Raw genomic sequence first — 20,260 nt, 5'->3', positions numbered from 1 at the left:
GATTTAATAAGAGAAAAGCCTATGTGTTATATGTCCCCTTGCCATTCAAACAATGATAAGAGGAAAGTCCCAGCACATTGGGTGGACCAACTTGGAAAATTTATAGGACACTTTGAAGAGTTGTAGAATAAGAAGTTAGGGACAGATTAGAACCAAATTCTGGAGACAATATCTCCCAGAGATGAGATTATAGATCCATCTAAGTATCAAGATATAAATAAGAATTTAATAAATATTTTAAAGAGCTTTGGAAATCACTCTATGGTATGGGTGGAAAACTAAAATATCTGTGTTCTGTCAAGCTGGGTTTTTCCTGATACAATTGAGGGAAGAAATATTTTCTGGTTCACTTCCTCTCACTTAATAGAAGGAAGAAGAAAATAAGGATCACTGTTCGGCTGAACATTCATGTAAGAATATTAATCAGACTGGAGAAAAATTGATGTCCAACTAATTTCTTCTATAATCCAGAGTTTGGAGTCATGACACAGGATAGAGAGCAGCCAAGACAGTAGTAAAAGAGTTAGGGGTGAAGAAGAGAATATAGAGGTCTACCACTAAGGTTTTCAGAGGCAGTCTTCACAATGAGAAGGGTAGGGAAAGGGCTACAGCTCTAGGCTCCCATGGTCTCATGAACTTTTTGAAAATGTCATTCCTCACTCAGAAAATTGGAAGCAGTAATATCACCTGCACCCCAATGTAAGTGATGATCTCACTTCCTAGACTGGGATAACCAGGGAAGAGAAAATTTCTTTTTGAGACAGTGCTGAATCCTATTTACTCATTCTGGGCTTTCCCTGTCCCTGCTACTTAGAACTAGTCACTTCCCCTAAACACAATGTTAGATGAGTGTTGTCTAGCTAGAGTTCCCTCAGAGGAAGAAAAGACAAACATAAGTATAAAAACACATGGGAGCCCATAAGATGGGAAGTGGGACAAAGTTTTTCAGACGCATCTTTAATTAAGACTTACTCATTCTCCTGTTATTTAAAATTTCTGCTCAACTCTACAATGGTGACTTACCTAAAGTTGCACAGTTAAAAGGCAGGATTTGAATTCAGGTCTTCTCACTCCAAGTCTTACTTCCCTCTACTCTAGCCCCTGCTTTTGTTTATTCCCTGAATTTGGCTGATTGTTTGGAAAGGGCTCATGCTTCTAATCTATTTTAACCCCTTGCCTCCAGTTCCTGGCCTTGGAACTTTGAGAATTTAAACAATCACTAGTTCCACATGACTGGATCCATGAGATAATAAATAAATGCAATATTTGAAAGTACTTTTCAAACTTTAAAGCTACATATAATAATGTACAAATGTATGTTTAAATGTGTCCTATGATGACGATGATGATGATATATTTTGGATGTCTGCCCAATATTTCATATTGTATAAGAATTTGATTCACTAAGATGGAGACACAATTTGGGCAGAAAGAACCAGAATTCTGGGGTTATGTGATAGGCAAAGAGACATGGATATACTCATTAAAAGTGAAGAGAGTTCTATAATGAATTCACTAGTCAAAATGCATTTATCAAATGCATATTACTGCCAAGCACCATACTAGATATTGGACATATGAAATTAAATATAAAACAATCCTTGCCCTCAGGAAACTTAATTTCATTCAGGGGAAATAATATGTACATGTGACAATAACAAAACATGATATATATGGATGTGTGTGTGTGTGTGTGTGTGTGTGTGTGTGTGTGTTTATCAGTGAGATAGCAACATATCACAGTGAAAAAAATATCAGCTCTGAGTCAAGAGGATCTGGGTTCATATCAAGGTTCTATCTCTAATTATTTACTTGAATTTAATTTACTCAAAATGTTTTGTAGAAACTAACTCTAAGTAGATGAAAAGGCAGTTTGTCTTGGCCCTTGAGCTAGAGACAGCTATACCAAATGTTGCAGTAGAAGCTCTTGGATCTCAAAATGGGCAACTTCTCTTCTTCTGGAAGCATATGCAAAAATTCACCCTTTTCAAGGCAACTATAAGCAGCCAAAAGATACTCCATTACATAAAAGAAAGAACTGTTAGAATATGGAGGGAGATCAAAGTCCTGTCATAGTCCAGATGGTCCACAAAAATCTGGAAGACCTTCAAATCATTCAAAATTAAACTTTCATCAACTAAGGTGAATACTTCTTTAAAGATAGTTTAATTCCTCTATTTAGTATTTTAGATTGCCACAGTTAGCAAATCTATGTTCTGCTTAGGAAGATAGATTATGCTTTTTGGCCTCTCAGCCCCATGAAAAATTATAGTCAGAAAAGAACTGATATAGTAGCAATAGGTGCAGGATTTGGCAGAAGGATACTGCCTGTCCAGGCTCAGCAGACATGAGAACAACTAAAAGGGACATCTATATCTTCAATACATCAGAGAAACCCTGATAGGCAATGTTGAGGCAATTCAGCAAGAGGTCAAAAATGATTATGCAGGACACTTCATATAATTGCTCTAGTTTGGTAGACTTGTTTTTGGCATGACATCAACAAATATGCTGGGTCTTGTACCCAAACTAAGGACCCACTTGGAGAAATCCCAGGATTCCCATAAACTTTACTAACCTCCATTGTCTATTGTCATCAGTGATGTTGAATTTTATCAAGGCCTGCCACCCTTCTGGAAGTATGTCCAGATAAACTAGGAACATGTTTACATAGCTCAATATGTATATGGCTGCAGATAGTGGAAAAACTCTGGGTAAGGTAGAAGACCCTTCAGCCCAGAGGGAATCTGCTGATGATGTCTGGTTTAGCTCCTCACCTCCCTAAGGATTCTTACACTTCCTGAGAAATCAGGGAGGGTGTGACCACCTGTGCTCTACTTGAACTAAGGGATACTTACAGTAAAGAGATGCATTTACATATCAATAGCAAGGTGCTTATAGTTAGCACTTGCACAGAGTACTGTGGTGATGTAATCCTACTATAGTTAGCACTTGCTCAGTAATGTGATATAATGGTTCTCTAGCTGGCACATGCTTAGTGTGCTGCAATGATGTAACCATACTAAGGTATTTAAGGGCTGAAAGGACTTGAAATAAAGGATTCCATCTTTGACCAGCCTCGTGGGTTCCTTGCTTCATCACTCCTACATTAAGACCAAGGATGTGGACTGATCCCGAGATCCTCCAGAGAGCTAGTCGGATGGTATATTTTGGCATCCTATCATGGGGGCTCTAGTCATACAACCAAATCAATTTAGTCCAATATAAATTTGTTATTTAATCTCAATTGGGTTCTTATTTCATAAAAAATCCTTTGATTTTTCTCCAACTCACATTCCTCAAAGTAGCTATTTCAAATTTCTCAAGCCTTCTAATATCACCAGTGCTTTATCTGCATTTACAGAGAAAATAAGAGCAATTGCTATCTCACTCCCACTCCCCACTTCTATAATTTAAATCTCTGCTATATCACAACCCTCTGCCCTTCTTCTTCTGCTCCTACCTGGGTGAGATTTTGAGTGCAATACAGTAGGTTCAACTCTGAATGTTATTAGCTACTTGTGTGACTTTGAGTAAGTCATCTATCCTTCCTCTGCCTCAATTTCTTCATCTGTAAAATGAGAGGGGTGATCTACCTGGCCTTTGAGGTCCTTCCAGTTCTAGCTCTGTGATCAATGATCCAAGGATTATTATGATCCAAGGATTATTACCAAGGTTAACAATTAGCTAACTGTGTTGTTCATAACATCCTTTCCCATCTCCTTTGTGATACTGTCCTTTGTAATCCTTTTCAAAATCAGATTCCTAGAAAAAGTAATCTTTTTGCTGTCTCCATTTCTTTATCTCATATTCAATTCCCAATCTTTTACAATCTGGCTTCTGACCTCACCACTCTACTGTACACGCATTCTCTAAAGTTACCAATGGTCTCCTAAACACTAAATCCAAACTTATTCTCTCTTTTGTGACCTCTCTGCAGCTTTTAACTCCTCATCTTGATGTTTGAATCCTGTACAATCTGGCTTCAGCCTACTTTTAAAGATTTATTTCTTATTACTGCCCTTCAAGTATTATATGCTCTAACCAATCTCTCTTACTTTTTGTTCCTCAATGTTCACGTTTTATCTACTATACCTCCAAGCCTTTGCACAGGTTACCCCTCATGACTTGAATGTACTTGACTTATCTCACAAGTCCAAAACAATTATCTTTCTGCCAAACCCTCCCTTCTTTGAAATGGCTTGACTATTGTCAAGCATACCACCATCCTCCTTAGGGGGCTAGACTTACAACCTCAGGATCATCCATGATTCCACTTACTCAGCTTCACATATCCAATCCATTTTTCATCTGATCACTTCTACCTTTTTAATATCTTATATACCTTCCTTTCTTTTCATTCACAGAGCTATTACCCTGATGCAAGTCAGCATTCACCCAGACTAGTCCCATAACTTTCTGGATGGTTCTCTGTACCTCAGCTTTCTCCCCACTCTAGTCTAGCCACTATTCAGGACCAAAGTGATCTTTCTTACTGCCCAGTCTGACCAAGTCAATCAACCATCACCAGTGGCTCCCTTTTATCTCCAGGTTCCAATATAAAATACTCTGTGTGGCTTTTAAAGCCTCTTAAAATTTCTGATCTTTCCCGTCTATCTACACCTTATTCCCCATACTACAAACTATGCTGGTTTTCTTCCTGTTCTTTGTTCATGACACTTCATCTGAAGACTTTGCTTTTTCAGTGACTGTGCTCCATGTTGAATGCTCTCTCTCTGTACCTTCACCTACTAGTTTTCCTCAATACTCACTTCAAATCATACTTCTCCAAGGACCTTTTCTGTCCTACTCTCTCCTCTTCCCCAAACACTGATGTCTTCCCTTATAGATGACTTCCCATTTTGAGTGTATAAATGTACAGTTGTATATACACACAGTTGTTAGTATATCATCTACCTTATTAAAATTTGAACTTATTGAAGGCAGAGATCATGTTATTATCTTTATATGTACTGCCAGTGCTTAGTATTGTGTGTGAAACATAATAAATGCTTAATAAATCCTTGTTGACTGACCTCTGTCTCTTGGAATCCCTATATTCTTGAAGTTACAATTCAGATGCCACCACTGATTTGATTCCTTTCCCTATGCCTCCAACTGTCAATGTTCTTTTCCTCCTCAAATTATCCCTCCAGTAGAATGTAAGGTCCTTGAAGGCAAGGACCATTTCATTTTTCTCTTTGTTTTTCTAGCCCCAACACAGTACCCTGCTTAATAAATGTTTGTTAAATAGATGTGCAATTCCTAGTCTTAATATAGACTTCATTCAGAGTTTTGCCAATGTGTTCTTACCCAAATACATATGACCCTGGATGAGCCCTTCTCTATTACCTTTTTGGGTAGGTAGGATTCAGACTGCAGTAAAGAACAAAGGATAACCCCTTGCTGCCCATGTCAATGAAGGTTTATTATATTAACATGTCCAAAGACCTAGGAAGACACCTCTACTTTCACTTGGAGTAGGAGAAATATGTTTTTCAGAGCCAGTTGATTCTTTCTAAAGCAGGAGTCTTTAACCTGGAGTCCACAGGTACCCAAAGGGTCTGGGAATAGATTTCAGAGTCCATGAACTTGGAAGGGAAAAAAATTACATCTTCATTTTTACTAACCTCTAAATGAAATTTGGCATCTCCATGGATGTAGGCATCCAATCACTTTTCTGAGAAGGGATATGTAGGCTTCACCAAACTGTCAAAAGGGCCCATGACCCAAAGAAAGGTTAAGAACTCCTGCTCTAGGGTAAAGGCAAAAGTAGCAGACAATTGTCCAACTGAATTTCCTTCATGGTGGTGGGCCCAGCTTTGGGTTTACTCATTTCCTTGGCACCTGAAATTTACACTGTACCTTAAGTCCTATTTCCTGACTTATTTGAAGTGTATTACTTCTCAAGTATAGATTCATACTTCTTCTCCAGAACTATCCTCCTTGGAGAATCTGGAAAACTAGTGTGATGTGGGGTGACTGGTTAGTACAATTCTGTCCCTGTGGAATTTCTACTGCTTATATGACCATCTCATATTTTCAGTATTTCTAAACACTGTCACATGTATCATCTAATTTTATCCTGTAAATAAATACCTTTGGGAAGATCCTGTGGTGATTTAGGGAAAGAAATAGACAAGGATTATAAAGGACAAGAATGCATAGAAGAGTTTTGATTTAGCAAAGAGAATACCTAAACTGACAAGATCACTGGCTCATTTAAGTATGGAAGTAAAATCTCTGAGTGGGCAAGAAGAACCACAAGTTTTAAAACATGAAGGAACTGTAGAGATTATCTAGTACAACTCCCATTTTACAAAAGATGAAACTGAACTCAGGAGAAGTTACTTCTCTATAACTGAAAAGAGAGATCTTATTCCTGTTTTGTAGAGGAAGAAAGTGAGGTTCAGAGGGGAGAAATTACTTCCCTGAAGGCAAATAGCAAGTCAATGGCAGAAGCAAGACCAGAATACAGGTCTGATAAGCAATGTGAAGCTTGCTTTCAATTGCTTAACAAGGTGGGACAGACACAGGATGATGACATCCAAAATGTGACAGAACCCCAGACTCAGACTCAGGGGTAAGGGTCTGTACTGGTCCTTTTTGTCTCTCAGCCTAAAGTCAAGCCTACCTTACCCCAAATCTTCCCTCCTTTGGAGTACAATATAATATGGGGTACAACTCACCTCGCTTACAGTTGACTTCTTCTGTGTCACCAGACCTGAAGAAGAAAAGGAAAGCATATCAGATTTGAAATCTTACACTGCCTCATAGTGGCTCCTCCCCCACCCCCTTAAAGAAAGATGTACAACATATCCAGAACCATTCTTGAGATTACCTGATACCTCTCTGCAGGGAACCATGGCCACACTCTCTAGAAAAAAAGCTCAAAACGCTTTTGTTTCATTCACTATCATCTGTTTTTCTGAATTGCTGACAGGGATCAGGACTGCTATCTGGTCTTGAGAGACTGAATGACTTTTTTAAGGTCATAGAACAAGTTAGATATTGAATGGAAGGGTAGAGGTCCCAAGGCCTCACAGCATCCTTTCCAAGAACTCATGTTCTTGGAAACAAATGTTTATTTACTAAGGTAGTTCAGTTCTTCCCTACGTTTTGAAGGAAGATCTATCTTTCTGGGGAGGACTGATTATCATGGGTGAGGGAGGCCAGAGTATCAGGGCTGGAAAAGAGATCAAAGACTATCCAACCCAATCATATTTATCTAGGTTGTCCCTTTTATTATCCTCTTGCTCCTTCTTTGAAATTACCTTCCATTTGCACTGTATATGTCTTATATGTATAATTATTTGCATGTTGTTCCCCCCATTAAAATATGAATTCCTCAAGGGTAGGGACATATTTTTTCCTTTTTATTCTAAGCACTTAACACAGAAAAAATGATGAATAAATGCTTGTTGACTGACTGTATTTATCACTTCTACAATACCTCCACTGAATTAATTCCTCAGAGACAGAGAATTCACTGTTTTACACAGGATTTCAGCCTTCTCATTAGCCAGATGTCTAGGATCACAGCACTGCTGATGCAATAAAGAAAGAAGGTATCTGATGATAATATTACTTCCATAAAAGAATACTGTCTCTAAAAGAGAAGCTGAATAAAACATTGTTTCACAGTGTTACTTCATAGTATGCTCTAAGTGACTATTCTCACTTTCTTAGATTTGGACTGCTGCCTCTCTCATTATATAGGTACCCCAAGATTAGGATTTGATACTGCAAAACACCTTTTTGTTGTCTCAGATCACAATGTGGGTATCATCTTCATTCCCTAAGAGGTCCTCTAGTCTCTACTTTGGGCCCACAAACTTTTTATAGACTAAGTTAGGGAGATTTGTGAAAATGGCTACCTTTGGATCAGTTTGGCAGTTCATTAAAAAAGCATAGAGACTGGACCCATGATCCTGGCTCAATCAGCACACGTTGTAGTATGGAGAAAGAAGCTGAAGGGCAGGAAGGCAGCAGCTGCAGCAGTTGCCCTGGGGAGTGTATCAGTTTCTGTTTCATGCATGAGCTATCTAGCAGGGGTCCTCAAACTACACCCGCAGGCTAAATGTGGCAGCTGAGGACGTTTATCCCCCTCACCCAGGGCTATGAAGTTTCTTTATTTAAAGGCCCACAAAACAAAGTTTTTGTTTTTACTATAGTCCGGCCCTCCAACAGTCTGAGGGACAGTGAAGTGGCCCCCTATTTAAAAAGTTTGAGGACCCCGATAATAGTATGCACATACAAAAAGGGGAAAATGTGGATTTTCATTGTTTGTATTTTAGACTAGCTTCAATCAAATTACCTATGCAAAATTTATTCAATATAATCAAGCCCCTTTGCACAAAGCAACATGGGAGAAAAGTTCTCTTAGAATTCTTGTTTCAGGGTTCAATCCAGTTGTCACTTTCTATGGGAAGTCTTTCCTGATTGCTCCTCGCTAGTGTTTTCTCCTTTCTCAGATGATCTTATATTGACCTTCCTTGGTAAATGCCATTTCAGGAGAATTCAACTTCCTTGAGAGGAGGGACTGTTATTTATTTTGTCTTGGTATCCTCAGATCTAGCACAGTGCCTTGTACTTAAAAGAAACTTAACATTAGTGGAATTGTCTTGAACAACAAACACAGTGGGATCTTTGTTCTGTCTTTTCTGGCCTATCTACTGTTCCTTGAACAGCATACTCCACCTCTAATCTCCAAGATTTTCCTTGTCCTGCCTTTCAATTATAAGAAGTCTCTCACTCCTTTACCTTGGTCTCATTTTCCTGAGATCTCTTTAAGACAGTTCAAATTTCACCTTTTGCAGGAAGGCTTTTTTAGTTACAAGTGCCTTCCCCTCTCGAGGCAACAAAATTAGTAACCCCAGAGAATAAGCAAAAACAAAACAAAACAAAACAAAACAAAACCCAAGAAAATAAGTGCAGCAAGGATGTGAGATATAAAATAAATGCTTAAAATCTTCGATGTCTCTATATAGAAGGCAATATTACCACCACCATCACTATCATCATCATAGCTAACATTAATTTAAGAGCTGAAAAATATTTTATGTAAATTATCTCATTTGAGTCTCAAAACAATCTTGTGAGGTTTAAGTAAAATAATCTCTGCTTTCAAAGACTTACATACTAACAAAGGAACACATATATAAAAATGCTATTATCATCCCTATTTTAAAGATGCTCCAACTGAAGCAAAGAGAAGTTAAAATGGCTTGCTCAAAATGTCAACAAAGCTAGTAAATGGCTGAGGTAGAATTCAAACCAAGGTCTTCCTGATGCTAAATTCTAATACACTGAGTAAATAGAATTATTATAAACAGAATCCCAATTTCCTATTTATTTTAAGAAAATATGAAACATGCTTTGAGTAAAGGGAGGAGGAAGATGATTTGATTCTTGTTACAATTTAATCTCAATACTCTAGATATCAAGGGAAAGCCTCAGACAAGTTCAATATAACTTGTGACCCAGAACCCCCAAATCTGACATAGCTGACAAAGACTGAATTCCATTTGGGTTGGAGAGGGTTTTCCATAAATCACTGTCTGGTTCATGTCATCACTCAATGACTTCCTCTTGGGAATTTCAGAATTTGTCTCTCTGGTCTCTTTAGAAAAAGTAAAGGGACTTTTATCACTTCCATTATAAGAATGTGGCATAATAATATATAGTAAATATAGATCATCCTTTACTTAAAAAAGAAAAGGCAAAGGATTCACACATAATTCTCCCAAAAAGTTAAAATAACATTCTTTCTCTCTGGTGAGTAATTCTGCTGGAGACCTCTATATTCCACCAAATTTATTGCACATATCCTTTGCAGTTTAAGCTGTTCCTGAAGGGAAATGCACTAACCACTGCTAGAGTGAATCCTTTCCCATTAGACCTGCTGTTGGAGGGAAGGATAAGTTACATGCTTCCTTCACTTTCTCATAGCTTTGATTTTGCTGATCCTTCAGTTTCAAGATCACATGTTTACTCACTATTTTTATGAGACTTAGTTTAGGAATTCTGCTGTTTAGAAACTTGCTTTCTAATAGAATAGGTACAATAAATCTTGGCTCTACATCATTGCCTCCAGGGCTGAAAGGCTCTCACATTACCTCTCCATGCTCACCCATGTCTGGGTCCAAGAGCATGTGACAATGCTTCTTCAACATATATACATCTGGGATTTTAGAGTTCCCTGAAGAGGATTAAATAGCTTTGCATCTTCCCCCTCCCTAGTGACTCAAGCCTTCTCTCTGTGGGTAGCTTCTCTCAAATCTAGTTCCTGTGCTCTAACAGATATGCTGCTCCCATTTTAATATTTAGAATTGAGTGTTATGATTCTATAACAGTTCATGAGCGAATCAATCATCTTTAACCAGGGAAAGGAACTCATTTACACTCTGTCAAGAAGACATCCTAATATCCTACATTTACATGAGGAGACAGTTTTTTTTTCTTTCTCTTTAAAAAAATTATTTAATTATCTGGTTATATATGTATATTAACTTTTTAAATCCTCATTTCATGTTGAAAGACAAAAATCTGAACAAAATGGAAAAACCACAGGAGAGGGGAAAAAAAAACAGAAAAAAGAAGTGAACATAGTATGTGTTGATTTATATTCAATTTCTACAGTTCTCTTTCTGGGTGCATATGGTGTTTTCTACCCAAATTGTATTATTAGGATTGCCTTGGATCACTGAATCACTGAGAAGAATCAAGTCTTTCATAGTTGATCATTGTACAATCTTGCTGGTACTGTATACAATGTATTCCCGATTCCTTATTTCTCTTGCCATCAGTTCATGTAAATCTTTTCGGGTCTTTCTAAAATCAGCTTGTTAATTTTTTATAAGACAATAATAATATTCCATTACTTTCATATATCACAGCTTATTTAGCATCCCCAACTGATGGGCATCTACTCATTTTCCAATTCTTGCTATACAAAAAGAGCTGCTGCAAACATTTTTGCACATGTGAATTCTTTCCCCTTATGATTTATGAGAATATTGTTTTTAAAACAGAGTTGAGATATAGGAATGAGAGGGACAGGAAGGGCTGCTAGGCTTCTTTATCTCTGTTGATGTGAGCGAGATGTACACTCCCTGTTTCCTAGGGGAAAAAAGAATATTAGATTGAGATTCACGCTGATCAAAATGAGTATTGGGGATCGTGAACAACTTAGGAAAAATGAAGAGCCATATCTTCCTGAAACATGGAAGAACTTGTGGAGGCCAGATATTTGAACCATCATACAAGGAAAGTTATGTTTTTAGTTATAATAGAGTCTGTAATGACATGCTTTATAATATTCATCCCCACAAGGCACATGACAGAGAGTCAGTTCCCCAGGAAACAGAACTGACACCATCTACTGGGATTTACAGAAAGCTGTGGGAAGAACAATGTGCTAGTCAGGGCCAAGGAACAACTGCTATGAAGTAGAAAGCCTACATAAGACCACAGAAGCACTGCTGTGAGGTAAGAATGCTACTTAGTGCATGAATGTAACTAAGGCTACAAAGGCCTCTAGGGAAAGGTTATTCAATGATGAGTCTCATTATTTTCTAGAAGTTCTGCTGTGAATTCTCTTTTTATTTGACCTGTGAACAAATGTGTTTATTCTTTGAACCTTGTGAACCATGTGCTTAGGAAGATTTGAGATAACACAGTAGGTAAAATCACACGATGAAATGCCCAGATTATCTCTGTGGGATGGTAAGACAAAAGAAAAAACTTTTCAAAGTTTTCTCATACCCTTATATATGGAAAGTGTCTGACACAAATTTAAATCATTTATATTCTTATAACACTTTTAAACTTCACAAATATATAACATATAACAATCCTGTGAAGTGTAAGTATTATCTCCATTTTACAGATAAGGAAACCAAGGTCTTAAGATATTAATATACAAATGGCAATTCCAGGAATCAAGTACACGTTTCCTGATTTCAAGTCTGATGCTTGAGCATTCCACAAATATTGTACACACACACACACACACACACACACACACACACACACGTATAAATATTATGTAATCAGAGAATTTCAGAACAAGAAGGGATTTTAGAGCTTATTTGCCCCAACCTTGTCATTTTAAAGGATTGGAAATCAAGATTCAAAAAGGGAAGTAACTTGCATAGAATCAGAGGTAATTAGCTTGGGAAGTTTTTGTATTCTGTTTATGGTTTCCCAACTCCTATGATGCCATTTCAGGGAAATTAGGTTAGATAATCTATAAATTCAAAACAGCTTCTGGAAAACCTATAGAGAATATTTAAGTAATGCACTTAAAATAAAAGGAATAATTAGGGTTTTAAGGATTTCTTATTAGGCCTCTCCATTCCAGAAGATACATGAGAAATGAGGAAAGGTTGACTTTGCTAGAATATTATAGCATACTTTTAAAAATGGCATCAGGTATGTACAAGACAAGGGACTGGTAAACCATGATATATATGCTATGGGGAGATTGGGACCCTAGGAAGAAATAGAACCTTAAAGTTCAGGGCTCACACTGGGAAGTTTTAGTCTGCTTCCTCTCCTGTAAAGTACTATTTTCTTTGTCTTCCTTGGCATTTTTTGATTAGCTGAACCAGATTTGTAACAGTATACAACTTTTTATACATATCTACTGCTTTCTCCAGTCCTTTCTGAGAATCTTGCCTGCATACCACATAGTTCTGATATCTTATCCTAGAAACAACTGCTTACCCTTATCTCAGCTTCATGCCTTTCCATTAAGATCTCAAACTTCAAATTTCTTGTTCATCAATGTGAATTGTTAATTTCCATGTATAGAAATAACAATAGCATTAGGAGCTTTCCACAGCTGAAGTTTATTCAGAATAACAAGAGAAGGATTAGCACTATATGCCTAGTTATAAAAGACCTTCACTGCATTGAGAATATGTGAATTTTTAAAAATTGAAATCTGAGTAATTTCTTTTTTTTTTTCCTTTTTGCTGAGGCAATCAGGGTTAAGTAACTTGCCCAGGGTCACACAGCTAGGATGTGTTAAATGTCTGAAGCCAGATTTAAACTCAGGTCCTCCTGACTTTAGGGCTGATGCTCTATTAATTGTGCCACCTAGCTACTCCTAATCTGTGTCATTTCTAATTACGACCACATTTGCCTATTTATTTCTTGGATCTTGTTGCTAGGCTGCGACCTTGTTCAGCATCCTGGACATGTCTCTGCATTGGGCCTACGTCTGCTTTTTCTCTTGGGCTAGCTACCCCAAAACATGACATTTATTCTTTGAATGCCCTACTTCAAGCATTCAAGATTCAAATGACCAGAGTCAGCACTGACTGGAGAGCAAGACTGCTAGGTTTATAAGTCAAAGAGCTGCCCTTACTAGGAGGATTATCTTGAAAATCAATCAAATAAAAGCTGAAACACTACCCCAAGCCCGGAATGCTCTCCCTCTTCACCAGAATACTAGCTTTCCTGGATTCCTTCAAGACTTAGCTCAAATCCTACTTTCTTCAGAAGTTCTAGCTACACAAAGGCCAAATGATTAAACAAAAAAGTGATCAGACATCAGGGATGGATTATAAAACTGAGGTTGGGAACACAGTTAAGGATTTGTGGCAAAACAGGGAATAGAAAGGAAGTACTGTGCTGTTAGAAAATGCAAGGTCAGATATAGAAGGTCAAATTCAGGAAGGGTAAAGAAAATCTTAGTTTGGCTCTCAGATTCTAGTAAGGTCGGATCATTAGAAGAGAAAGTCTCACATATCTGGCTATACAAGATAGTGTTTTTTTCACTTCACGGTTTTTAAGATAATCCCCATGTCCCCAAACCCACTTGACTCTCTTTAAGGCAAAGAGCAAACAGCTGTTAGCATTTGAATCTAGATCTTCCAAACTTAATTTCTCCACTGCATAAATTTTCTTATTTCATTTTCAGAAATTAAGTAAAATAACTCTTAAGCTTTTGAAACCCATAGAAATTTAATGGGCCATATTTCATAAGATGAAACCGAACTTAAATTAGTTAAAATTAAGGGCATGTGAAAAAGATTTTAGTGGCCTGCGGATTCAAAAGTTTAGTGTAACTTTGCAGCCAAAAAGCCAACGAAATTTTAAATTGCACTAACAGAAGCATAATGCGAGGTCCAGAGGGAGAGAGGGATAGTTTTACTTTGCTTTGCCCTGTTCAACTATCTGTAGTATTATATTCAATTCTGGGTACCACATTTTAGGAAGGCCACTGATAAACTGAAATACACACAGGAGAATTCTGCTGACTTGTGGGACGTAAGGGCAACAGATGTTACCAATAGCACTGAAAAAAGTGTTAGCTTCTTTTCCTCTCTGAGGGCACTTGTGGCCAGTTTATAAAAACAGAGAAACCTAAAATTCTGGACAGATGTGTTAACAGGGTCCTGCAACCTCTGACACAGACATAACCCAAAAGAATAAGGAAGGACTTAAAGGGAATTGTCAAGAATAAGATTTGTCGCTGAATTTGGGACATTGTCACCACCAACCAGCTAGATTAATGAAATTAAGAGTTAGTCCAGGCTCCTGGGTGTTTAAACTGCAGAGCAGCTTGAGCTAGATGGCAAGAGCAAAAGCAATAGGTAAGACCTCATTATATAAAGCTGTCTAACCCTGAAGAGACTGATTAACTGGCTAGCTTACCCTCTGTTTATGTATCATATATGTATACATTATATGTATCCCTGAGGTGAGTTCTATGCAGTGGGCTAGGCAAGTAAATTATGAGGGTTCAAGCACATGCACAGAGCAATGAGCAGCAATGACATAAGGTCAGTGATACTCTACCCTTGACAAAATTTGCAGGGGTTCTGTAACAGGATCCTGAGAGTTGGTATTGTGACCCTTACAAAATCATAAAAGTTGGGGAGAGGAATCAAAACTATTCCATAGTAGAATGAGATCAAGGAATTGAGTATTGTTTAACATATAAATTAAAAAAAAACAAAAACACCACCACAAGAATGTGAGTATTTTCATGAAGTCTTAGAAGAGCTAACATATGGGTGAAGGATGAACTTGGACAGCAATGGGTGGAAGTCCTGGAGGGCAAATTTCAGACTAATGTAACATAAAAAAATTTCCTAAGGTTGTCCACAAGAACAGTGAAATGCCTCACAAGGAAGTTAAGTTCCTCTTCACTGAAGATGTTCAAGCAGAGGCTGACCACTTTGGGGAAATGGTATAGAGGGTGTTACTGCTTAGTCAAGATTTGAGACCAGATGTCTGCTGAGTTCCCTTCTAACTCCAAGATACTATGCTGCTGCTAACTGATGTGGAATTATTAGTGATCACAAGATATGAAGAAGATAGAAGAAACTTCTTCACTAATAAAAGTTGTTATTGGTGACCATTTGGACTAAACTAGGAACTTAATATTTTCTTTGGCTGTCTAACAAGAGAACAATTCAGTATTTTCACTTAGGGTGGGAAGGGAAGGAAAGGGAGAGAGAGGAGGAAGGAAGTCTGAATTAAGAGACCAAACAAAAGCAGTCTCAATTTTATCCAGCTATCAGCTAAGATGAAAGTTTTTTCACTTTTCCCAATAGTTTAAGAAATTCTTACTCACTGGCTGGTGTCCTAGGCTACTATGTTTATTTGATTCTAGTGTTTAATTTGTCCACTGATCAGGTTTTCTATTTTTAAAAACCATTACCAAATACTTTTGATAATTCATCTCCTAGACGATCCAGGCCAGTTCCAATGATCTTGTGATGAAGAGAGCCATCTACACCCAGAGAGAGAACTGTGGGAATTGAATGTGATCATAACATAATATTCTCACTCTTTTTGTTGTTGTTCGCTTGTATTTTGTTTTCTTACTCATTTACTTTCTTTTTTTTAATCTGATTTTTCTTGTGTAGCAAGAGATATATATATGTTTATACATATTGGATTTTACATATATTTTAACATATATTGGATTGCTTGCCATCTAGGGGTGGGAGTGGGAGGAAGGAGGTGAAAATATGAAACACAAGGCTAAGCAAGGGTCAATGTTATCAAATTATCTGTACATATGTTTTTAAAATAAAAAGCTTTATTAAAAAAAAAAAAAGATAATTGGTCTCCTCGAGTCTGAAATGCATTATTAGGTCTCCGTCATTCCTATTATCTTTTTTTTTCCCCCTGAGGCAACTGGGTTAAGTGACTTGCCGAGGGTCATATAGCCAGGAAGTGTTAAGTGTCTGAGGCCAAATTTGAATTCAGGTCCTCCTGACTTCAGGGCTGGTGTTCTATCCAATGCGCCACCTAGCTGTCACCATTCCTATTACTTTTAAAAATTATTTCCCTTAAGATTCTTAAATTATTCTCTTACAATTGACATTTATTATTATTTTGTTGAATTCTATTATTACTGTATCTAATTCTTGGTCTTCTTGTATGGTACTAGATCTATAAATTTATTGAGATTTATTATATTAGTATTTCCCAACTATGGACAATGAATCTTTCTCTAGGTATCTTTTATTTCTATAATGAATGTGCTGTAGTTGTATTCATAATTTCAAGTTTTTTTCACCAGGTGTTACCTTGAGAATTTGAAATAGAAGGCAGAGAATGAGTAACTCTTCCTTGACTTCTTACAAAAGCCCCAACCAATGTTCTCCCTAGCACAGAGCAATTGGAAATGGGTGGGCCTCAATCACAGCTACATAATCTTTTCCTTCTAGCTGTTTATACAAAATTATACTTATAATTTTGCTCCTCAGGATTGTCAATGCCTTGTTTAATGACTGACACATGATAAATACTTACTGATTAAGTTCTTTTAGGTCTCCTGTATGAGTGGACATCATAGAGATTCACTTTTATTCTTTTTTTTCCCCCCAAGGCAATTGGGGTTAAGTGACTTGCTCCATTTTGTAGACAAGATGATGGATATAGCAAAATTAAGTTACTTATTAAAGGTCCTGTGTTGTATAGATAAGACTCAAACCCCAAATTTCCCCACTGACTCCTCTCTGTATTCTAGCTTGTTACTTCAGTTTTTCTTTCTCTCTCTCTCACACACACCCCCTCTTAAGAATGCCAAATTTCCTTCCTTGACAAATATCATCTCCCTTTGGCCCCCTATCAAAGACTTTCAGTTCCTATTTTTGACAAACACTGCTGGTTTCTGGGAGCGTGTTAAGGTGAGGAGAGGAAGGGATCTGCACGTACAAATACAAGAGGAAGATTCTAATAGAAAGGCAATATGGTAAAGTGTAAAGAACCCTAATTTAGGAGTTCAAAGATCTGAGAGGAGCATAAAGATGTCATTAATTAGCCATAACAAGTTGTGTAAATCTGGAGTTGTTTTCTTATCTGTAAAACATGGATAAAAATACCCAAACTATCTAGCTCAGCTAGGGTTGTTGTAAAAGCACTTTGTAAAAATAAATAAATAAATAAAAGAAAGTTCCTTTGATAAATGATCCATCATTAGTGAGAGGACATTTTGAAGAGGGCACTGACCTTAGTGTCAGAAAGTCAGCATTCAAATCCTAACTCTAATATTTATTACAGGCCATATTTCACCTTTACATAATGTTTCTTGAAGCCTCAACTTCACTGCCCAATTAGATTGGACATAATAATACTTATGTTACCAACCATTCAAAGCTATTATAAGGATTTGTTTAGATAATATTTAAGGATTCTATTTAATTTACCAAATATTTTATTATACAAAACAATCTTGGTTTCTTTCAGATGATGAGATTAGAGTCCAAACTCTCATTTTAAGAGATTTGGTGATGGTAAATGTCTTGCTCAAGGTCACACATATGGTAAAGAAAGACTTCCTAACAACAACAACAACAAAAATCTTCTTATTCAAAAGTAGAATGAGCTCTTTTAACAGGTAGTGCTGGAGACAACCTTCTGTGTTTGAGGCTTCAAAATCTGGATGACTCTTCTAGAGGTATGTTGCATAGAGAATTCCTGTTCTATGATTCTGTAACTCTTCTTGAAAAAAAAATTCTTCCTTTTGAACAAGGCATACTCATATGTAATCAAATTCCAGGCATGGGTCTCTCCTTTCTGTCAAATCTCAGTGATCCCTTTTTTAATGTCTAATTTGTTTCTTCACATTTGGATCTCCAATTCTTTGGTCTCATCTAAATAATTGGCTCCTTAAAAAGAAATACATTTCTTATTTTAAATTTTGTTTTCAGTTCCAAATTACCTTTCCATCCTCCAACCCAATGAGAAAACAAGAAATATGATATCTATTATCTATATGAAGTCATGCAAAACACATTTCCACATTAGCCATGCTGTGAAAAAAAAAAAAAAAAACACAAAAGAGAGAAAAAACTATGCTTTGTTTTGCATTCAGCATCCATCAGTTCTCTATCTGGAGGTAGATAGCATTTTTTTTTTATCATGAGTCCTTTAGAACTATCATTGATCTTTATATTGATCAGAGTTGCTAAATCTTTTATAGCTGATCATCATTACAATATTGCTAGGTATAATGTTCTCTTGGTTTGGTTCACTTCACTTTGCATTAGTTCATACCAGATTTTTATGAAACCATCTCCTTCATGATTCTTTTCAGCACAATAGTATTCCATTACAATTATAAACCATGATTATATACCAAAACATCAGTGATTTCTCATTTGATAGACACCTCAATTTCCAATTCTTTGCCACCACAAAAAGAGCTGGTATTTGTGTGTATATTTGTATGTAAGGTTCCTTTTCATTTTTCTTAGATCTCTTTAGGGTAAAGCCTTAGTATTGTTGGAAGAAAGAATATGTCCATTGAGCATATTTTGAAAATGCTCTCCAGAACAGCTGGACTAGTTCAAAGCTCCATCAATAATGTAGTAATATACCTATTTCCTTTCATCAACTTCACCATGTTACCCAATCTGATAGATGTGAGGTGGATATCTCTGAGTTGTTTTAATTTTTATGAATAAATAAGCTCTTATGTCTGAGTTTCACAAAAAAAGTAGACAGAGCTGGATCTATAAGATAGCAACTGCTTTATCTGTAAATGAATGCCTCAATTTCTACTTAATTAGTGTGTGTGTATGTGTGTGTGTGTGTGTGTGTATGGACTGGGATTCACAAAATTCCAAATTCTGAATTCCAAAAACTGAATTAGACCACAATCAAAAGGACATGGCTTACCTCATAGGGTTCTAAGGAAAGCTTTTGGTAAAGATTCTGTATTTCTATGGTGGGGGCGGGGGGGAAGAGCTAGATTTGGACCTAGGGCACCTAAGTTAAGTGATTGGTTAAGTCACTTAATAGCACTGTATCTGTCTCTTCATCAATAAAATGAGAATTGGATGAGATGACTGAGAACACCCACTGCAATTCTAAAACTATACTTCTATGATCCTAATCAGTTTGTGGGAGAAATCAGGAGAGCATGAAATTTACCAACCTACACCATCTGTCTAAATCCACAAAGATAAAACTTTTTATAGTGGTATGGTCAACTTTGATTTGGTCCAGCCACCAAGTCTCAGGGCTAGTTCTATACTCTCTGGGCCTTTGTTCCTGTCATCCCACATCCTTGGAATGGGCTTTCCCTAGTCTCCTCCTCTATCCCACTTTCACTCAGATGTCATCTCCTTAAGGAGTTCCCCAGCCTGTCTCCATGTGCTCTTGTACTTTTTAACATTTGCAGCACTTCTCTTTTGCTGCTATCATGTTTATCCCTATCTAAAGGAGAAAACAGTTTCCTCTCTGACATCCCTGACAAGCAGTTGGCTCACCTCTGCCTGAAGACAGCTCATGTGGCCCATGTTTAAACAACTCTCAATGGATTAAACTACAGAACAATTCTAGTAGTAGATACTATCCTAAGAACAAGTGCCCACGCACCATGTGGCATTGTTCAAGTAAGCATTCCTTAAGGAGAGAATTGAAGGTTAAGGTCTCATTTTTGATACAAATCTTTCAAATGTATTACATGAACTTTTTCCTATGGCTCCTTTAACAAGTTATTTAGGTATGACAGCTGAAAAATCAATAAAAATAAATTTGCTAAGACAGAATTATCATAGAATTTAAGCTAGAAGACCTTAGACGGTCAGGGATAGAAAGACTTTTAAAGGTCATTTAATCTTCTAATAGAGGGGGTTTTAAAAAGGGCCTAGAAGTGGCTTGCACAAGATCACATTTGAGCAGGTAGGAGGCTGAGCAGAAATTCTACATGGCTTTTTTCAAAACACCACAGCAGCCTCCAATCCAGGAGTTTTTAACTTTTTTTTTTTTTTTTGGGGGGGGG

At 37.0% G+C, this 20,260-nt stretch overlaps 1 protein-coding gene across 8 annotated transcripts in view; it reads right to left on the bottom strand.

The window, feature by feature from the left end:
• Positions 1-20,260, bottom strand: part of PIP5K1C (phosphatidylinositol-4-phosphate 5-kinase type 1 gamma) — a 124,232-nt gene that overhangs the window by 64,409 nt on the left and 39,563 nt on the right. For all 8 annotated transcript variants that reach the window (XR_007949573.1, XM_051971965.1, XM_051971966.1 and 5 more), the window contains exon 2: positions 6,690-6,724. Coding sequence is in view for 7 of the 8 variants with exons in the window: in XM_051971965.1 (XP_051827925.1) it covers positions 6,690-6,724 (35 nt within the window). In the remaining variant the exon portion in view is untranslated. The remainder of the gene's footprint in view (positions 1-6,689; positions 6,725-20,260) is intronic.

Source organism: Antechinus flavipes, chromosome 1, assembly GCF_016432865.1.
Source record: "Antechinus flavipes isolate AdamAnt ecotype Samford, QLD, Australia chromosome 1, AdamAnt_v2, whole genome shotgun sequence".
NCBI lineage: Eukaryota > Metazoa > Chordata > Mammalia > Dasyuromorphia > Dasyuridae > Antechinus > Antechinus flavipes.
The sequence above is the reverse complement of the archived record's forward strand: the minus strand, read 5'-3'. Positions and strand labels throughout refer to the sequence as shown.